At 30.7% G+C, this 17,976-nt stretch overlaps 1 protein-coding gene and 1 long non-coding RNA gene across 2 annotated transcripts; one reads left to right on the forward strand and one right to left on the reverse strand.

Moving 5' to 3' along the window:
- The first annotated feature begins 3,763 nt into the window (after positions 1–3,763).
- On the forward strand, positions 3,764–8,973 carry LOC103838405 (probable leucine-rich repeat receptor-like protein kinase At5g49770). The gene is given in 21 exon segments (XM_033280421.1): positions 3,764–3,780; positions 4,086–4,220; positions 4,293–4,416; positions 4,499–4,570; positions 4,678–4,752; positions 4,852–4,923; positions 5,009–5,173; positions 5,268–5,342; positions 5,455–5,462; positions 5,465–5,525; positions 5,625–5,696; positions 5,781–5,849; positions 5,947–6,021; positions 6,103–6,174; positions 6,262–6,396; positions 6,471–6,949; positions 7,037–7,183; positions 7,258–7,394; positions 7,479–7,698; positions 8,013–8,248; positions 8,429–8,973. Coding segments are annotated over 20 exon segments (2,826 nt in total). The 5' UTR covers positions 3,764–3,780; positions 4,086–4,120; the 3' UTR covers positions 8,861–8,973.
- Positions 8,974–11,920: 2,947 nt separating this feature from the next.
- LOC117128272 lies at positions 11,921–13,888 on the reverse strand. The gene is made up of 2 exons (XR_004451541.1): positions 12,409–13,888; positions 11,921–12,320 (listed from the first exon to the last, which is right to left on the reverse strand). It is a non-coding gene; the product is annotated as an uncharacterized LOC117128272 (long non-coding RNA).
- Positions 13,889–17,976: the final 4,088 nt, after the last annotated feature.

The following is a 17,976-nucleotide window of genomic DNA, read 5'->3' on the forward strand; positions in this document are numbered from 1 at the left end:
GGTTAAATTTTTTTTATCAATCTAACTGGTTCAGTTAAAATTCGATTTTAAACTGGAACAAACCAAAAACACTGAAGTATTTTTTTGATTAGATTAATTACATATATTAAAAGTATTAAGATTTAAGATATTTAACAATATGGCATAAATAAGTAAACATAATTTTATACATTTTACTTCTAAAATAATATATATATATATATATGAATATCTATTAATGAGACTTCATATTCATACGATTTATATCATTTGTATTTTGCTTTAACAAAAAAAAAATTAAACTATTGATCCCAAAAATTTTAATATGGGATTTTTACCATTTTTAGTAATTTATAGTCATTTTAAAAAATTCAAAATATAACATACTAGAAAAAATCTAATTTTTAATTATATACTTAATGTGATTGTTAAAAATTAAACAGAAAATAGGATACACAAATTGTTATCAAATATTTATTATTCATAATCATTAATTGTCATATATATGTCAACTAGGTGTTTTGCCCGCACTTGCGGGCTTAATAATTTTATAAAATTTTGTAAAGAAATATATTATCAATTCAAAAAAAATTGAGTAAGTTATTTTCATGCTTTTTAAATATTTAATAATTAATTTAATATTAAATTTTCTATATACGCTAAAGTTTTTTATTTTAATAAAATATCTATTATTATGTAAGATAATCCTAAAAACATTTATATATACATAAAAATATACATAAAACTATATACATGAATTTATATTTATTTTAATATAATATAGTAAAAGATAGAAGATTTATGGGGTTTTAACGTTAAAACCCCTCAACTAAATTGTTTTTATATTGACATGTAATAAAAATTATCTAAAATTATTTATTAAAATTAATATTTGAGTATAAAATATGATTAATATTTTTTTGAATAATATTAAGTTATATGTTTTCTGTGTGTTTTTAGTTATAAATTTTTAGTATTTAAATTTTTTATTAAAATATGTTTTCGGATAACAACACAAAATATATTGGAATTATCTTTTATTTTAAAATATATCTTTCTGATTTTGGATAAGTTGTTTTATTATTAATAATAACTTATCTAACCAAATAATTTTAAATTCGTTTTTATGTTTTAGTTAATTTATAGATTTAATTCATAAGGGTATAAACGATATTAACCACTCTAACTTTTAACGTGAGAGCTCGATTCCAAAAATTTACTTCGCAAATAATAGTATAGATTATATTAAGTAATCCGTTACTTTTATTTAGGGAAAGAAATGAGAATATTATTTATACACTACTAATCAATTTGATAGTTAATTTAATAAAAAATATAATATATATTTGTATTGATCAGCTTATTTTTCTAAAGATTCTAAAATATTTATTATTCATAATCATCTCTTATATAGAGAATTAATATATAAGAGATGGGATATGACAATCGAGATAATGTTAGATTTTAGACTTCAACAACAATCGTTTGACCAAAAAGCTAACTTTCCCGACGTCCTATAAGGGAAGTGAATGAAAGTAGGTGAAATCTCTTCTATTCTAGAACTTATCAACAATTTTAAAATCAGGTGGGAAATCAGCCTGGCCTAATGTATTATTGTACTACTAAACGTAAGCATGAATGACGTAAGTCTCTACTTGGTCGAAAATGTTAAAAGTCATCGCTTAAGTCGCATCATTGGTTTGATAAAAAAAAAAAAAGTCGCATCATTGGTTTGGTCGACATCTTTTCCCCTAAATTCTAATGCATCGTTGATTTGGTCAAGAATCGAGATCATTCTCATGAAAATAATGTACAGAGTATTGCATTATGTATTAATTTCTTTTTTGAAACTGGCATTATGTGTTAATGATATCGTCATATCTTTGATATTAAACCACGTTCAGAATTACGATAGGCGTAAGTTGATCGGGTTGACGGTCTAAACCTATCGAATTAATTATAAATTATAAATAATCGAATATTAACTTCTGAAATATTTTCCGTGTATGTGCATATAAATATATACCAAATGTATCACATGTACAACAGAACTCACATATAAATAAATAAACAAAAACTCACATATAAATACAGTAAGAACTCTATAAATTAATAATGTTGAGATTATGATATTTTATTAATTTATAGAGTTATTAATTTACAAAAGTTTCTTTTATAGATTTATTTGTTTTAAAATATATTTTTCTAAAATAAGAAAATATTTTTTAGTGTATATACATTAACTAAATTTTTGAAGACATTCATATTTTTTTGTTATATTATTGGGTGTATAGAAAATATGTTTCATAGAATTTAAATGTGGTTTTAGAAATAATTTTAATATAACTCATAAAATTATATTAAAATTTTAAAGTATGAAGATAATTTTATTGTAAATATCAAATAAACAATATAATGATTTGTTGTACTTATATATAAAATGTATATATATATAAGTTATTAATTTATAATTTTAATGAAACCATATAATTACATAGAATTTTCTGAAAAATTTATCTTTTTTATCTTATTTTGTGTGATATTTTGAACTGATCCCATTATTAATTTGTGGTGTTTATTATTTTATCGATTATTAATTTATAAAGTTTATACTGTAGATCTAAATGATCCAACCAACTATCCATGGTGGTGATCTGCCATATGATTTATCGTCGGTTAGGCGTTCGCCTCACCTGATTTTTCGAGCATGGATATTAGTGAAATGTTATTTCCTCTTTAAGGCAATTTTAAAACATTATGTAGGGATATCAAGTGGGCTTTCGCAGTTTAGCTTGGTACAAAACCTACAAAACTCGTAAATATTTGAGTTATGTCTGGCTTGGCTTTAAAATATTTTAGACCTATATTTTAAAGCTCGACCCGGTGCATTGTACGACTTCTCAGGATTCTCGAAATAATTTATTAAATTTTATTCTAATATAAAATCATTTCAAACTTTTCTGTAACAAGAGCGTTTTTCATATGCTTAAATCATATTATCAGAAAAAATTAGTGAGTTTTGAATATTCAAATGTAAATTAACACTAAGTACATAAGAAAATAAATTATGATTTTGTATTCTAGAGAAAAATAATGTTCTCCACGAAGAAGAATGCACATTTGTCAAATTTATGATGTCTCTTATAATAATGATCATATATTAAAGTATATTCACAGTTTTGATATTTGGTTTACTAGAATTTGGATAAGAAATTTGTAATTATTAAGAACGGCTCTTTCCGAATGCTACTAATTTCCGGACCGACCCTAAGGGCATCTCCATCCCTACTCTATTTTTTCTTCTAAAATGGAGTAAAAGTGAATATGGAGTAAAGAATTCTAGCTCCAACCCAACTTCATATCTCACTCCATAATGAAATTTACTCCATAAATGGAGTAATCTCTTTTTTTTTTGTTCATCACTCCATTATGGAGTGGGAAATGAAGTAAGATTGGAGCAATTTACTCTATTTTCACTTTTACTCCATTTTGAAAGAAAAAATGAAATTTTACATTGGAGATGCTCTAACTCAAGCTGACTTAAACCCAAAATATCTCATCCACGATGTATCCGTCCAAGATGAACAATCCATGGCTCCATGCCGAGCTCATATGTAAGAATCGGATTGCGTCCAAATCGGCTCTGCTCACTTAGAACCAGCCCTTCAAGACATCTTACGTGCCGATTTAGTCCATGATCCGGTGATGCCCTCCACCCTAATTCCGCCTTATGGGCCATTGTGTAGATTGTTGATCCAAAGTGCCTTATGTTCTCATAGATAAGAAAGTTACACTGTTGACGTATTATTTCTATAATTCCTATTTTTGATTAGTTCCTTCTCCACCGAATGCCTGGTCATTGCTATTTGTATTTGCTAGTGTGTTCTTAAATGTAGCGTGCATAGTTTATTCCTTTCCAATTACCCTGTTGACGTATTAATCTAAGAACTTACGAAACATTCCATCAATCTCATAACTAGCTGTTTCAAGTAGAACAAGTTTTTATATTGTCCACTGTCTCTTATTATTTTCACATATTTTTCATTTAAATTCTGCAAAGTCTTGTTCTCCTTTCCGATAACATTATTGAGTACATGTTTTCTTAGCAACGAGACTTCTTCTCGAAGTATTTTGTGATACAATGGTTCTGAAGATGAGTTCAAGAATTCAAGTCTGCATGCTCCTGATTTTGACTTTTTGCCAAATTTGTTCTGTTTCAGCGCTAACAAATGGTTTAGACGGTAAGTATACTAAGATGATGATCCGAGTTATTCAGATATAGGAATATTTATTTCTTTTAAAAATTGGCGCAGCTTCTGCTTTACAAGCCTTGAAGAGTGAATGGACCAGGTTTCCTGAGAATTGGAAAGGCTCTGATCCTTGTGGAACCAATTGGGTTGGAATTACATGTAACAATAACAACCACGTTATTTCAATGTAACAGTTATGCCTTTCCTTTTTGCTGTTTGTTTCTAATAATTCTACGCAGATGCTAACGTTGCGTTGTTGCTTGTTGAAGATCATTAGGCAACCTTAACTTGGAAGGAAAGCTTTCTGCCGATATTTCTTCGTTGGCTGAACTGCAGATCTTGTAGGTCTTCCTTCTTTATTTTGGTGCATAAAATGGATTTTTTTCTCAACTTATAATCCAATACTTTTTCTCAAAAAAAAAAAACTTGTAATCCAATATTTTTACAGGGATTTGACATCTAATTCTAAATTGTCTGGATCGCTTCCATCAAATATTGGTAACCTCAGGAAGTTGACTACCTTGTAAGAAATGAAGATGACCGTACTTATTTGTCTTATAACTTTTTTTATCTTGTCTTACTATTTATTTTGAGTATTTCTTTCTTTTTCTTCTGTCTCCAGGAACCTTATGGAATGCGGTTTCAGTGGTGAAATCCCCGAGTCCATAGGATCTCTAGAACAACTTATAACTCTGTAAGATTCTGATTGAAGCAAGTCTCTTTTTTTTATTCCACTATATAAATCCATTAGTATTAATGTTTGTGTTTTCTCCGTACAGATCCCTGAACTCAAATAAATTTAGTGGAACAATTCCAGCTTCCATTGGACGATTATCTAAACTAAATTGGTTTGATATAGCTGACAATCAGATCGAAGGAACTATTCCAGTTTCTAATGGGACTTCTTCACCAGGACTGGACATGCTTCTTGAAACTAAGCATTTGTATGTATATAATACCAAATTTTCGCATTTCTCTTTGTATTTATAATCACACTCCTTTTTAGTTTACTTTACTCCTTTTTACCTCTTCTTGCAGTCACTTTGGAAATAACAAGCTTTCTGGGGATATCCCAGAAAAGCTCTTCTCCTCAAACATGACTTTAATACATGTGTAAGTTTCAATAATACACGTCGAATAAAAAGGTTACAAGAAACAAAAAAGCGAGAGAGAGAGACTAGTAACTAAATAAGTGGGTAAATATTATTTGTTATTTTATCGTTAGGCTATTCGATGAAACCAGTTCACAGGAAAAATCCCGAACAGCCTCGGCCTCGTTAAAACGTTGACAGTGTTGTAAGTAGTAAAAAAAGATTTTTATTTTATAAAATTTCAAGTTTCCATTTATTTAATTATGCTATTTCTTTAATCTCAATGCTGTTATATTTGTTACAGACGCCTTGATAGGAATAAACTAACAGGAGATATTCCTTCAAGTCTAAATAATCTCACAGATCTGAATGAACTGTAAGTGAGCAACTAAAGTCTTGCTTTGCGTTTGTTGATGTAAATGAAAAGATGTGAAAGAGTTTGTAGTTCATTTCATATCAGGTACTTGGCTGACAACAGACTTACAGGTAGCCTTCCAAATTTAACAAGCTTGGCCAGTCTCTACACATTGTAAGTTTCTATATTTGTCTTCCTCTATTGCTGCTGCTTAATTAACCCTCTAACTTCTTTATCAATCTACTTACATGGTGTAATGTGTTTATAACAGAGATGTGAGCAATAACCAATTAACATTCTCACTCATTCCATCATGGATCTCTACATTAGGCTCCCTGTCAACATTGTATGAATCTATCTTTCCTTTTCCTTCAATATATATTCTTGTGTATGCTTACAAAGAAAAAAATGGTCTTCTACTTGGTAGAAGGATGGAAGGGATCCAACTCGAAGGTCCAATACCAATCTTGCTCTTTGCCCCTACTCTATTGCAGACTGTGTGAGTAAAACTAAACATGAAACTTTCATTTGAGAAGCCAACTCACACTTGTATTAACTGGGTTGTTTTTTTAAATTGACTTTGCAGTGTATTAAAGCGCAATCAGTTAAATGCAACATTGGATTTTGGTACCAACTATAGCAAACAATTAGAGCTTGTGGATTTACAAAACAATGAAATAACTATTTATAAACCAGCAGCTAATAAAGGCATCCAAGTAATGTATGTATCACTTCACAAATATTTTTATTTTTTTTCCAGTCAACTACTTATGATGTGTGTTAGTATTTTCACAGATTGGCAGATAATCCAGTGTGCCAAGAAGCAGGGAACCAACAGAGTGACTTCTGCAGAACAATCCAACATAATACTGATTTTTCTGTTCCACAAATAAACTGTTCACCATGTGGTCAAGGCAGGGAACCGAGTCCAGCGTGCCGCTGTGTGTATCCAATCACAGGAAAACTCATCTTCAGGTCTCCTTCCTTCTCAGGTTTTTCCAATAACACCAACTTCATAATGCTCCATCAGGGGATAGCAGATTTCTTTAGGGACCCCAGTTATCAAGTGGACTCCGTCGCCATCAGAAACTTTAGAGAAACTGCAACTGGTCATCAGCTTCTAGTAGACCTCTTGTTATTTCCATTGAACAAGGAGAGTTTTAATCAGACAGAAATGAATAGTGCTATTTCTGCGTTTAGCACTCATACATATGACCCTCCTGCAATATTTGGGCCTTACATTTTCAGAGCTGATCAGTACCGTCCGTTTTCTGGTATTATTGAAAAAGACAACACCACACAATCTAACCGGATCTAAAACTGGTTAACTCATCTACTCTGTATTTTTGACCCACGTGTAGGAGGTTCCATTTCAACAAACACTGGCATTATCATCGGAGCAGTAGTTGGTGCCGTGGTTCTTGTAATGTTGTTAACTATAGCTGGGATTTACGGTCTTAGGCAGAAGAAGAGAGCAGAGAAAGCCACTGGTCAAAATAATCCTTTTGGTAAGAATAAATGATTTTACTTTTACATAAGACTTTTCTTTGATTAGTGAAAATAATGACAATGTTTCTTGCAGCCAAATGGAATAAGAGTACAAGCAGTGTTGATGCTCCGCAGCTAATGGGAGCAAAAGCATTTACTTTTGAAGAGTTGAGGAAATGCACGGACAATTTCTCACCGGCAAATGATGTTGGAGGTGGAGGTTATGGCAAGGTTTGTATCTTTAATTACAATGGCCTCAGTTGAAACAAGAAATGGTATTAGTTTAAATCAAATCCCAATATGATGGTGAAACAGGTGTACAAAGGGATTCTTCCCTCTGGAAAACTCCTAGCAATCAAAAGAGCGCAACAAGGATCTTCACAAGGGGAGTTAGAATTTAAAACTGAGATTGAGCTTCTTTCAAGGGTCCATCATAAGAATGTTGTCAAGCTCTTAGGCTTTTGTTTTGATCGAAATGAACAAATGCTTGTATACGAGTACATTCCAAATGGCTCTCTTACAGACAGTCTATCAGGTAGTAAGAGCATATCCAATCACCTCGTATATATATTTACCTCTATAATAACATTTAGAGTCAAATCGATTCCAACTCAACTCTATTTCATCCTCTAAAATATAGATTACTATTTTTCTTCTATATTTCTATTTTTTACTCTATAATTAGAAATCGATATTTTAGAATAATATATTGGAGTAAACTTCACCTATATTATAGAATTTCTCTATTTTAGAAGTAAATATAACAAAATACATTTGAGATGATCTAAGAATCCCTCTTCTTTTGTATATTAACCTCATTAGCTTTTATTAATTTTGATGATAATGCAGGCAAGAATGGTATTAGACTTGACTGGACAAGAAGGCTCAAAATAGCACTTGGGTCTAGCAGGGGTTTGGCTTATCTTCATGAGCTTGCTGATCCACCAATTATACACAGAGACATCAAATCAAATAATATACTACTTGATGAAAGTCTAAATGCAAAGGTTGCCGACTTTGGCCTCTCAAAACTTGTGGGAGACCCTGAGAAAAATCATGTGACAACACAAGTGAAAGGAACTATGGTGAGTAGAGAATCATTTATCCCTCTTTCTCACATACATTTAAACTCATGTTATTGTTTGTGTTATGGCTATCTAGATCAGATGCCCCCTACTAATATTTTTTTGCTACTAATAATATTGTTTCTCCAATAAAAAATGTTTCTAGATCTGCTCCTGAACTCACGTTATAACTTGTGTTAGGGCTATCTGGATCCTGAGTACTACATGACGAATCAATTGACTGAGAAGACCGATGTGTATGGGTTTGGTGTGGTGATGCTTGAGCTATTAACTGGTAAAAGTCCGATCGTGGGCGGCAAATACGTGGTGAAAGAGGTGAAGGCAAAGATGGATAAATCAAGGAACTTGTATGACCTGCAAGAATTGGTGGACACGACTATCATTCCAAACAGTGGAAATCTAAACGGGTTTGAGAAGTATGTGGATCTTGCTTTGAGATGTGTGGATGAAGAAGGAGTGAAGAGACCATCCATGGGTGAGGTTGTCAAAGAGATTGAGAACATTATGCAGCTTGCGGGATTAAACCCGAATATTGATTCAGCGACTAATTCGAGAACGTACGAGGAAGCAAGCAAAGGATCTGGTGATCCTTATGGCAATGAAATCCAATGATTGAATTTTCTTTTGTGTGAACTCATAAATGCTTTCTTTCTTGATACTTTGATTTGTATTCAGTTTTATGATTGGATTAATCTATACTATTATTTATGAAGTGATTTAGCTTATTTGTCATGATTTCCATAATTTTAGATAGTTTTGTTTATTTGTCATGTTTTAATTAAGTTTAAACTGAGTTATTAATTTATTAATAGTTTTTATTTGACTTCATAATTTATTAATTTAAATTATATAACTATAAAATATGTAATTAATGAAGTGATTTACCTTATTTGTCATGATTTCCATGATTTTGTAATTTTGTTTATTTATTATGTTTTAATTAGGTTTAAGCTGAGTTATTAATTTATTAACAGTTTTTTATTTGAGTCCATAATTTATTAATTTAAATAATATAATTATAAAATATGTAATTAGGTATATAATTATTTTGATTTTGCTTATTTGTCATGTTTTCTCTGATTTTAGTCAATTTTGCTTATTTGTCATTTTTTATTAGGTTTTAGCTTAGTCATTGATATATTAACAATTTTTAGTTGAATTACTAATTTATTAATTTTAAAAAAATATCCGTAGTGAATTTTATATATAATTAAAAACGAATTTTGATTTAATAATATTTAAATCTATATGTTATATTAAAAATTTTATTTTCTTATTTGTCATATTTTATTAGGTTTTAAGCCTTTATATAGGTCATTGATTTATTATTATTTTTTGACTGAGTATTTATTAATTTTCACAAAATCCGAAATGAATTTTACATATAATAAAACACGAATTTTATTTTAATAATATTAAATTTACATATTATATTAAATAATTAATTATAAACTAAGATAATAAAATTGTGAAATTATATTTAAAAATTAAGAGATTCTTATATATATTGTATTACTATATGAAAACAATATTTTTATATTATAAAGTTAAAAAACTAAGATATAAAACAGGTTATAATTCAATATTAGTCAAACAAAAATATTTATATAAAGGTATTTTCTAAACTATTTCTATATATGAGTGTTTTAAAACTTTTAACACAATAATGAGTACATAGTTTGATGAAAGTTTTTTTGACATATATAAATAATTTGATGTTTCATTTAACTATTTAAAATCATAAATAATAACTTAACTTTTGGTTGAGTTTAAAACAAATTTTCTTGTCTTTACTTTAAACCAGTTTAGGTTTAATCCGTGAAACACTATAGGTTTAGTTGGTGACCACTAGAAGAATGAAAAAAATGAACAAAATAAAAAATAAAATTTTATTTTAGGAATTGAAAAAATAAAAAAACATATGAATTTTTGTTCAATTTATTCCTTATCAAAATTGCATAGGGAAATTTTTTTCTTATAAATTCATCCCTCCATGGAAAATTTAGAAGAAAAAAATGGGATATATCTTTCATTAATTTGACTAAAATTTCAACATAAATGATATAAATTTTGAGGAACAAAGAATTCACCATAATATTTTTCCTTCAACATGTTCACCAATTAGAATATAATGCATATTTTTGGATTAATAAGACATAAAATAATTATTCGTAAGATGATTATGCCCGCATGTGCAGGCAAAACACCTAGTAAAAGTTAAAAAAAAAATATTTTTTATTTTGGTAGATTTATATGGATCTCAACGAATTTAATAAAATATTGTTATCAGGTTTTCAAAAACTAAATAAGATCTTTGTGTAAGTGGAGCTTCCCCTAAATCAACATTCTACAAGTTCACCTATGATTCATTTGTCTGCCTGATCCTTCTCTTTTTATTTTATTGTAACTGTCCATATTTTAAACCAAGTTTAGGTGGATAAAAATGATTCAGAAGACCATCTTATGTGTGTGATTCCTTATACTCTTCTTATCAATTAGTCTTCTGAGTGTAGGCTATTATTATTTGTTTGGTTTCATGTTATATGAGTTTTAGATAGTCATTATGTCAAACCAATAGTTTTATATTATAATTTCTAAACGCGTGCAAAATTAAATCAAATTTAGATAATAGTTAAAGAAAAAGAAAAAAAATTATCTAGACAAATCATTTCTCCACAATTTGGTCGACGGTGAAAGAAAATATTAAAAACAAAATTCCAATTTCAACTATTATTGAGTAAAAAAGAGGTATGGAATTGGAATTTTTTTGAATTCCAATTCTTTTTCTTTAACTATTATCTAAATTTGATTCCAATTCAAAAAAATTCCAATTCCAAAAAGAGGTAAAAAAAAATCATAATAGTTAAAGACAAAAAAAATTCCAATTCCAGTTCCAATCTCTACAATTTTGCATGCGTTTTGAAAACCAAGTAAATTATGAAGACAAATCATTTCTCGCAATAATATCCAAACGTTTTTTACTTGGTTTTGTAATCCTGTTCATTATTTACCTTGATTCCGATTTTTCCTTGTAATTAGTTTTTTTTTCTGTTCTTTTGTGGCCGACTAGTTCGGAGTTTGTGTCCGGTACTCAATCCGGTTTTGTTCATCCGTCTAGTGCGGATCTTAGCTCCGACATAGTTCGGGTTTTCTCTTTAACATCGGTCAACTAATCTCAATCTTGGCAAGCTTCTCACATCCCTTTTGATCCGTTTCTGTAAGGGACCATCCCCATTAGGTTGAAATGGTTTTGGCTTTCACCGAAGCTTGTGTCTTCTCTCATGTGACAGTAAATCCTCACTTTTCTGCCATGGCTAATTGGAGTGAAGGTCATCCATGCGTGAAGATCCAAGGTGATGCGGTTTGTACTTAAAGCTCTGGTCGTATTTTGACGGGGATTTAAGGATACTTAGCATCAATAGTGATGGAATTCTTAGACTAAGTCTCTCAATATCTATCTATCTATCTATATATATAAAAAAATGTTTGTCTCCCTCCTGTTACGCCACCTCAGCGCCAGGTCAGAAAATCGAATTCTTACAGTGCGACACGTGTCCACTTAAATGAAGCTGTGCGTTTTATTAAATCATGTCTATTATTCGATGGACCTTTGATGTTGAACGGATGCTCGACTTTGTAAACAATAAAAATATTTATTTCGTTTGGGCTTTCTGTGTACTAAGATACTTATTGATAATACCCAAAGTCCAAATTACCTTCATTATATGTGTGACCCCATAATATGTAGCCATTATAAGGAAATTAAAAAATAATATTTTAAATCATTCAATTATTACGAAAAAAATAAAAAAATGGTTAAAAAAAAAGAAATGAAAACCTAACGGTGGAAGGAGCTACAATTATAATGGCGGTGGTTGACAAAACGTGACGGAGGTTGCAGTGGTTGACAAAACGCGATAGTTGTTGCGGTGGTTGAGAAAACGCGACAGTAGTGGCGGTGGTAGACAAAACGCGACAGTGGTGGCTCTTCGATGTTGTTACTAGACTTGGAGAAGCTGCCGGCCACGATGGCTGTGTAATCAACATCGGATCTTCTTCAAACATGCCAGATCTGGAAAAACAATTATCAAAATAAAGAGATAATGGGAGAAGAAGAGAACAAGGAGATGAGACGAAAATGAGAGAGAGAGAAGATTGACCCGACTAGATAGAAAAATGTTAAGATATTATGCCAAGACATTATGAAGAAGATAAAAAAGGAAGGCGGAGATTGCAAAGCTTAAAAAAGAAAATTTTGATTTTAAAGGAAAGTTATCATAATGAACTTTTAAAAAACGTATATTCTGAGTGTAGAATAAGTAAAAGATAAGGATATACCTTAATTGTGAAACATCTTTTTTGTGGGCTACGTGATGTTTATGTTTGGGCCTGAAGTGAAAATTATTGGGCTCCGCATCTATCGGCGTCATCCTTTCTTCCTCCTCTTGAATCCTCAGCCGAAACTTCTCCATTCTAAAGTTATAGTAAAAAATTGTTCCAACATGATATATATGTATAAAAATAAATTATATTTTCGATAGTTGATAGTCTAATCAATCAGACAAAAATATCTAATAAAAATACGGTAACTTTCTCTAAAAATATAATAGATTACTTATATATAAAGAAGCCACTATTAAAAACTATTCTAAAATTTAACAAGTGAATTTTATTTTAGAAAAACTAATAAGTTATTGGATAATATTGTTTATTTAGTCTTTAAATATAGTATACACAATATTAAGTCATATATTTATTTAAGTATTTATAATTAATATTATGTTCTGATTCTGTTCTTTAACAAATAATTTCCTATTATAGTGAATTATATATTCATGTTAAATTATTTAAATTTAATTTTAAAATAAAATGTGTTAAATAAAAAAAATACATTCAATATATATAAAATATATAATAACCAATATTTGAGTATTAAACCTAACAACAACAATAAAACTTAAATCTATTTGCTATATATAAAAACGTTTGAGCAAACATTTAAGAAAATGTATACCATTTCAATCATGAAAATCATGTCAGCCAATACAAACTTATAATCTCCAACAAGACTAATAAAAATAAGAAATAAAGAAGTTTAGTTAGACATATGTGAAGATTATATAAAAATGTGTGTTCATTATAAGAAATATAACAAAAAAGAAAGATAATAACAAAATAGTATAATGTCAGAAAATGTAGTTGAAAACAAATAAAAAACAAAAACAAGTTAGAAAAACAAACGAACATATCAAACATTAAGTAAAATGAATGTAATATATTTTATCATTTAAAATTTTCTAAATGAGAAAAATTATTATTATATACATCAATTGCAAATGCAAATCTAAAACATAAACCATAAAATCATACAATAAACAAAAATCTAAATCACAAATAAAAATATATCCCGCCCGTAGGGCGGACCTACCCTAGTATAATAGTATTCTGAAGTAAAACAGTTAAACTAACTAAAATTGATGTCATAAAATTTATGGTGCAGACACGTGTAGAATTAATTTTTACTAACAAGCTCAAAGTTTCTTTATGTAGGGATGTACCTCTATTTTTCTTCTTTTTCTTTCTTGCTTTTAGTTTTTATACTAATTTGTCTGCTGAGAGAACCAATGCGCATGCTCTTAGACGCTGGCTAACCGAGGTTTAACTCTATGGGTGATGGAGTTAAGATCCTTTCAATCTTTGGGCTATATTTACTGCAAAGGCCTTAAAGTGATGCAAATAAGAACAGGCAGGAGCAAGAGATCGTTGTGATGATAGCTTTTGGTACGAAGTGAGAAGATGATGAACAGTTGCGATGCTACGTCATGATGTGGAGTGCTGATGTCATACGATTGCTCTGGAAGTTCTTTACACACGCGTATTCCACTATAATTTGATAAGCTTGCTGTGTAATCTTTCATTTGGGCATCGTAAAACTTTTAGGAAAATTGGGTGAGATAACCAAAAAAAACCATAATTCCCTATCTAACTAAAATTTCATCCTCTTTCTTCTTTCCTTTTCCTATCTTTCTCTCTACTTTTTTTCTACAGACTAATTTCCTTTTTAGATGGAGACATCACCAGCGAGAATGGACAAGAGTCGACAGAGTCATCAACCAATACTAAGGAGATCGGACAGACAGACTTCTAAACCAAAGTACTTGGATGATTATGTTTTGATCATCCACGTACACAGCAACAACTAGAAAATATCCATTCTAGGACTTTCGATAGACATATGGTTCTTTCAAACATCTCTCGAACTTCAGCTCTAATAAGCACTTGTTCAACTTGTGATTCCATGCTCTAGGTGCATGTTTAATACCATACAACGCCTTTTACAACTTATAAACTTTGTTCTCACTACCTTTCATCGCTGAATACGAAGGAGAGCAGTTGCTATTGACCTTAAACGATGAGCCACGTTGCTTTGAAGAAGGGAAGGAACTAAGGGAATGGATTCTTGCGTGTGAATATGAAATACGATCTATCACCAAGCTCGACGGCTGGAGTCTTGTCGTTCTACCACATGGAGTTAAACCTATCGGTCTTAAGTAAATATTCAAGATCAAACATAACGCAGATGGAAGCATAGTCAAATACAAAGCTCGACTAGTTGCCAAAGGATATATACAAGAGTATGGTATAGATTTTGAAGAAGTGTTTGTACCAGTGGCGCGAATCGAGACCATACGCCTACTAGTTAATCTTGTTGCCGCAAACGGATGGGAGATTCACCATCTTGATGTCAAAACCGCGTTTCTACATAGAGAAGACAATGTATGTTTCTCAAGGCTTCGTGGTGAAAGGTAGTGAGAACAAAGTTTATAAGTTGAAAAAAGGTGTTGTATGGTCTTAAACAGGCACCTAGAGCATGAAATCACAAGTTCAACAAGTGGTTATTAGAGCTGAAGTTTGAGAGATGTTTGAAAGAACCATATGTCTATCGAAAGTCCGAGAATAGAGATCTTCTAATTGTTAATTGTTGATGTGTACGTGGATGATCTGTTTGTTACTGGAACGAGTATGAGGATGATTGAAGAGTTTAAAGGAGAGATGGCCAAGAGATTTGAGATGAGTGATTTAGGAAGGCTTACATACTATCTTGGTATTGAGGTAAAGCAACATGAAGAGTGTATAACCTTGAGTCAAATTCATTATGCTCTAAAGATACTTGAGGAAGCTGGAATGAGAGATTGCAACTCTGTTCACATACTTATGGAACCAGGGCTCAAGTTAGCCAAGTCTGAGACAAAGAGAGACATTGATGCGACTAACTACAAGAAGGTTATGGTGCTTTCTCTATATATTGCACACTAGACCAGACTTGTCTTATTGTATTGGAGTGCTGAGCAGAGAATCACATGGAGTAGCAATAAAACAATGCTTACACTATCTACAAGGTACTACTACGTTCGGCTTGACTTTTGGCCAATCAAAGGATACAACGAAGCTGGTTGGTTATAGTGATAGTAGCTATAATACGGATCCAGATGATGATAGAAGTACTACTGGTCACATCTTCTACCTCGGAAGGAGTCTAATAAGCTGGTGCAGTCAAAAACAGGATACACGGTGGCACTGTCGTCGTGTGAGGCTGAATTCATGGCTGGGACTGAAGCGGCCAGACAAGCGATTTTGTTGCAAGATTTTCTTGGTGAGATCATTGGAATCTCATACGAAGGTACTTTCATACAGATTGATAACAGGTCGGCGATTTCACTCACAAAGAACCTCGTGTTTCATGGACGAAGTAAACACATGCATTCAAGGTATCATTTTATAAGAGAATATGTTGAAAAGAAACTACTTGAAGTTGAGCATGTACCGAGAAGTGAACAAAAGGCAGATATCTTAACAAAGGCATTGGGGAGAATCAAGTATAAAGAGATGAGAGAGTTGATCGGAGTTCAAGATTTGAAAGACATGAAATTCAAGCTTAAGGGGAGAAATGTTGTAAGTTTGAAGGAAGCTTGAGTGTCAAGCAACCCTAATCCTAATGAATTTATGATCTTTAGAGATAATGATCAAAGTTATATTTAGGAGTTATCTAAATATAAGTGTGGTCTTAAAAATAGCAATGTCGAGTTGTGGCATTGTCTAAGTGTGTGAGTTTAGAGAGCTTAAGTTTTGTGTGAATTTCTTAAGCACTAAGAAGAGTGAGTTCTTATTATCTTTGAGTTCATGTATTCGAGTTTGATAGACACTAATTACTGCCGAGAGCGGCGAGTTTGAACCGTGACTGCATAGATCACGACATGTGTTAATACGACGACCTCAACATCAAATTGGTTTGAAGTTTCGAGGATAATTCAGACATGTTGATCAAGTCCGAGAGTGCCGAGACCTAATCGTGTGATAAGACGATGAACTCCATATGATGATCAGATATTCATGGCAAGCTCAATCAAGACGATGGTCCTGATTGGGCTTTTGGCTTCTGATGATATAATTAGGCTTTGGGCGCAAATTGATTTCCCTGAAGCAAACCCAATGCAATGCTCTCCGTTTTTGACCTTTTCTTTTGCTCACATTTTTAAAAAGAAACCAATTGCATGGCACTTGTAGAAACTTTAAACAATTATGATGGCCAAGGTAAAGTCAAAACCTAATTAACAATTGCTAAGCAATATATATTCTAATTTACAGCAGTTCACATGTATAGTCGGATGACTTTTTGTTGGAAACCACTTGAACATGTTGAGCAACGTGACAATCCCATTACAGCATCTCCAACCTATTGATATTTTTGACTTTATTTTCTATAGAGTAAAATCTACTCTAATCCACCTTTATATCTTCTTATTAAATAGAGATTACTACTATTTTTGCTTTATATATAGCAGGAAAATAGCATTCCTCTATAACAGAAACATAATTTTTATTTACAAAATAGTTTTTTTTTTTTAAGTTTTTGTGATTATAACTAAAATACATATTTATAGAAAAATGCAATTTTCTTACATATAAAAAAAAACAATCGGCTCAATAGTGTCATCAGCCCTAGGGCAAAAAAATAAATTTAAATCTTCAAATTAATATTTTTAAAACAAATTACCAGACTTATTTTTTAAAAAAATACACTGTTAGTAAAAATAAAAACGTTCATATAAAAAAATTTGGATCCCTTTTCTTATTTTCATATAAAAATACACGTATTTTTTTTATAAAATTGTACTCTCATTTATTAAGAAATAGAGAGACAAATGATTGGACTAAAGGCGGTCGCACTGCTTGTCCCCCTAACTAAGCCGACACAGTATAAGACACACAGCTTTTTGTTTACATAATAATTCTTAATTTTTATAATGATAAATAAAATATAAAATATTACTTTATTCGAAAGTCAAACTTTTTATTTAATAAATATTATTTCAATTTTAAAATTATTAATTATCATGTAATTATTAAAAGGGGGAAATTGCCAAAAATGACTCAAAACTTGATTTTGAATACAAAAGTGTGCCCCAAATTCAAACAAATGCAAAAGTAACCCAAAATACTAGTGAAATTACTACAACCTCCTTATGACTAAACAAAAAACATGTATTGAGTTTTACCATTATAACCTTCCGCGTGAGAAGAAATACAGAGAAGACTTCTTTATAAGTCTTCTCGTTCAGTAGATCTTAAAAATAATTTAAATTTTTTATAAAAACTATTTTGATGGAAAAGATATTGAAATCATGTAATAATAAACATTTCTAAATGATGTAAATTTATTTTTACTA

This window comes from Brassica rapa, chromosome A09 (genome assembly GCF_000309985.2).
Source record: "Brassica rapa cultivar Chiifu-401-42 chromosome A09, CAAS_Brap_v3.01, whole genome shotgun sequence".
In the NCBI taxonomy this organism is placed as follows: domain Eukaryota; kingdom Viridiplantae; phylum Streptophyta; class Magnoliopsida; order Brassicales; family Brassicaceae; genus Brassica; species Brassica rapa.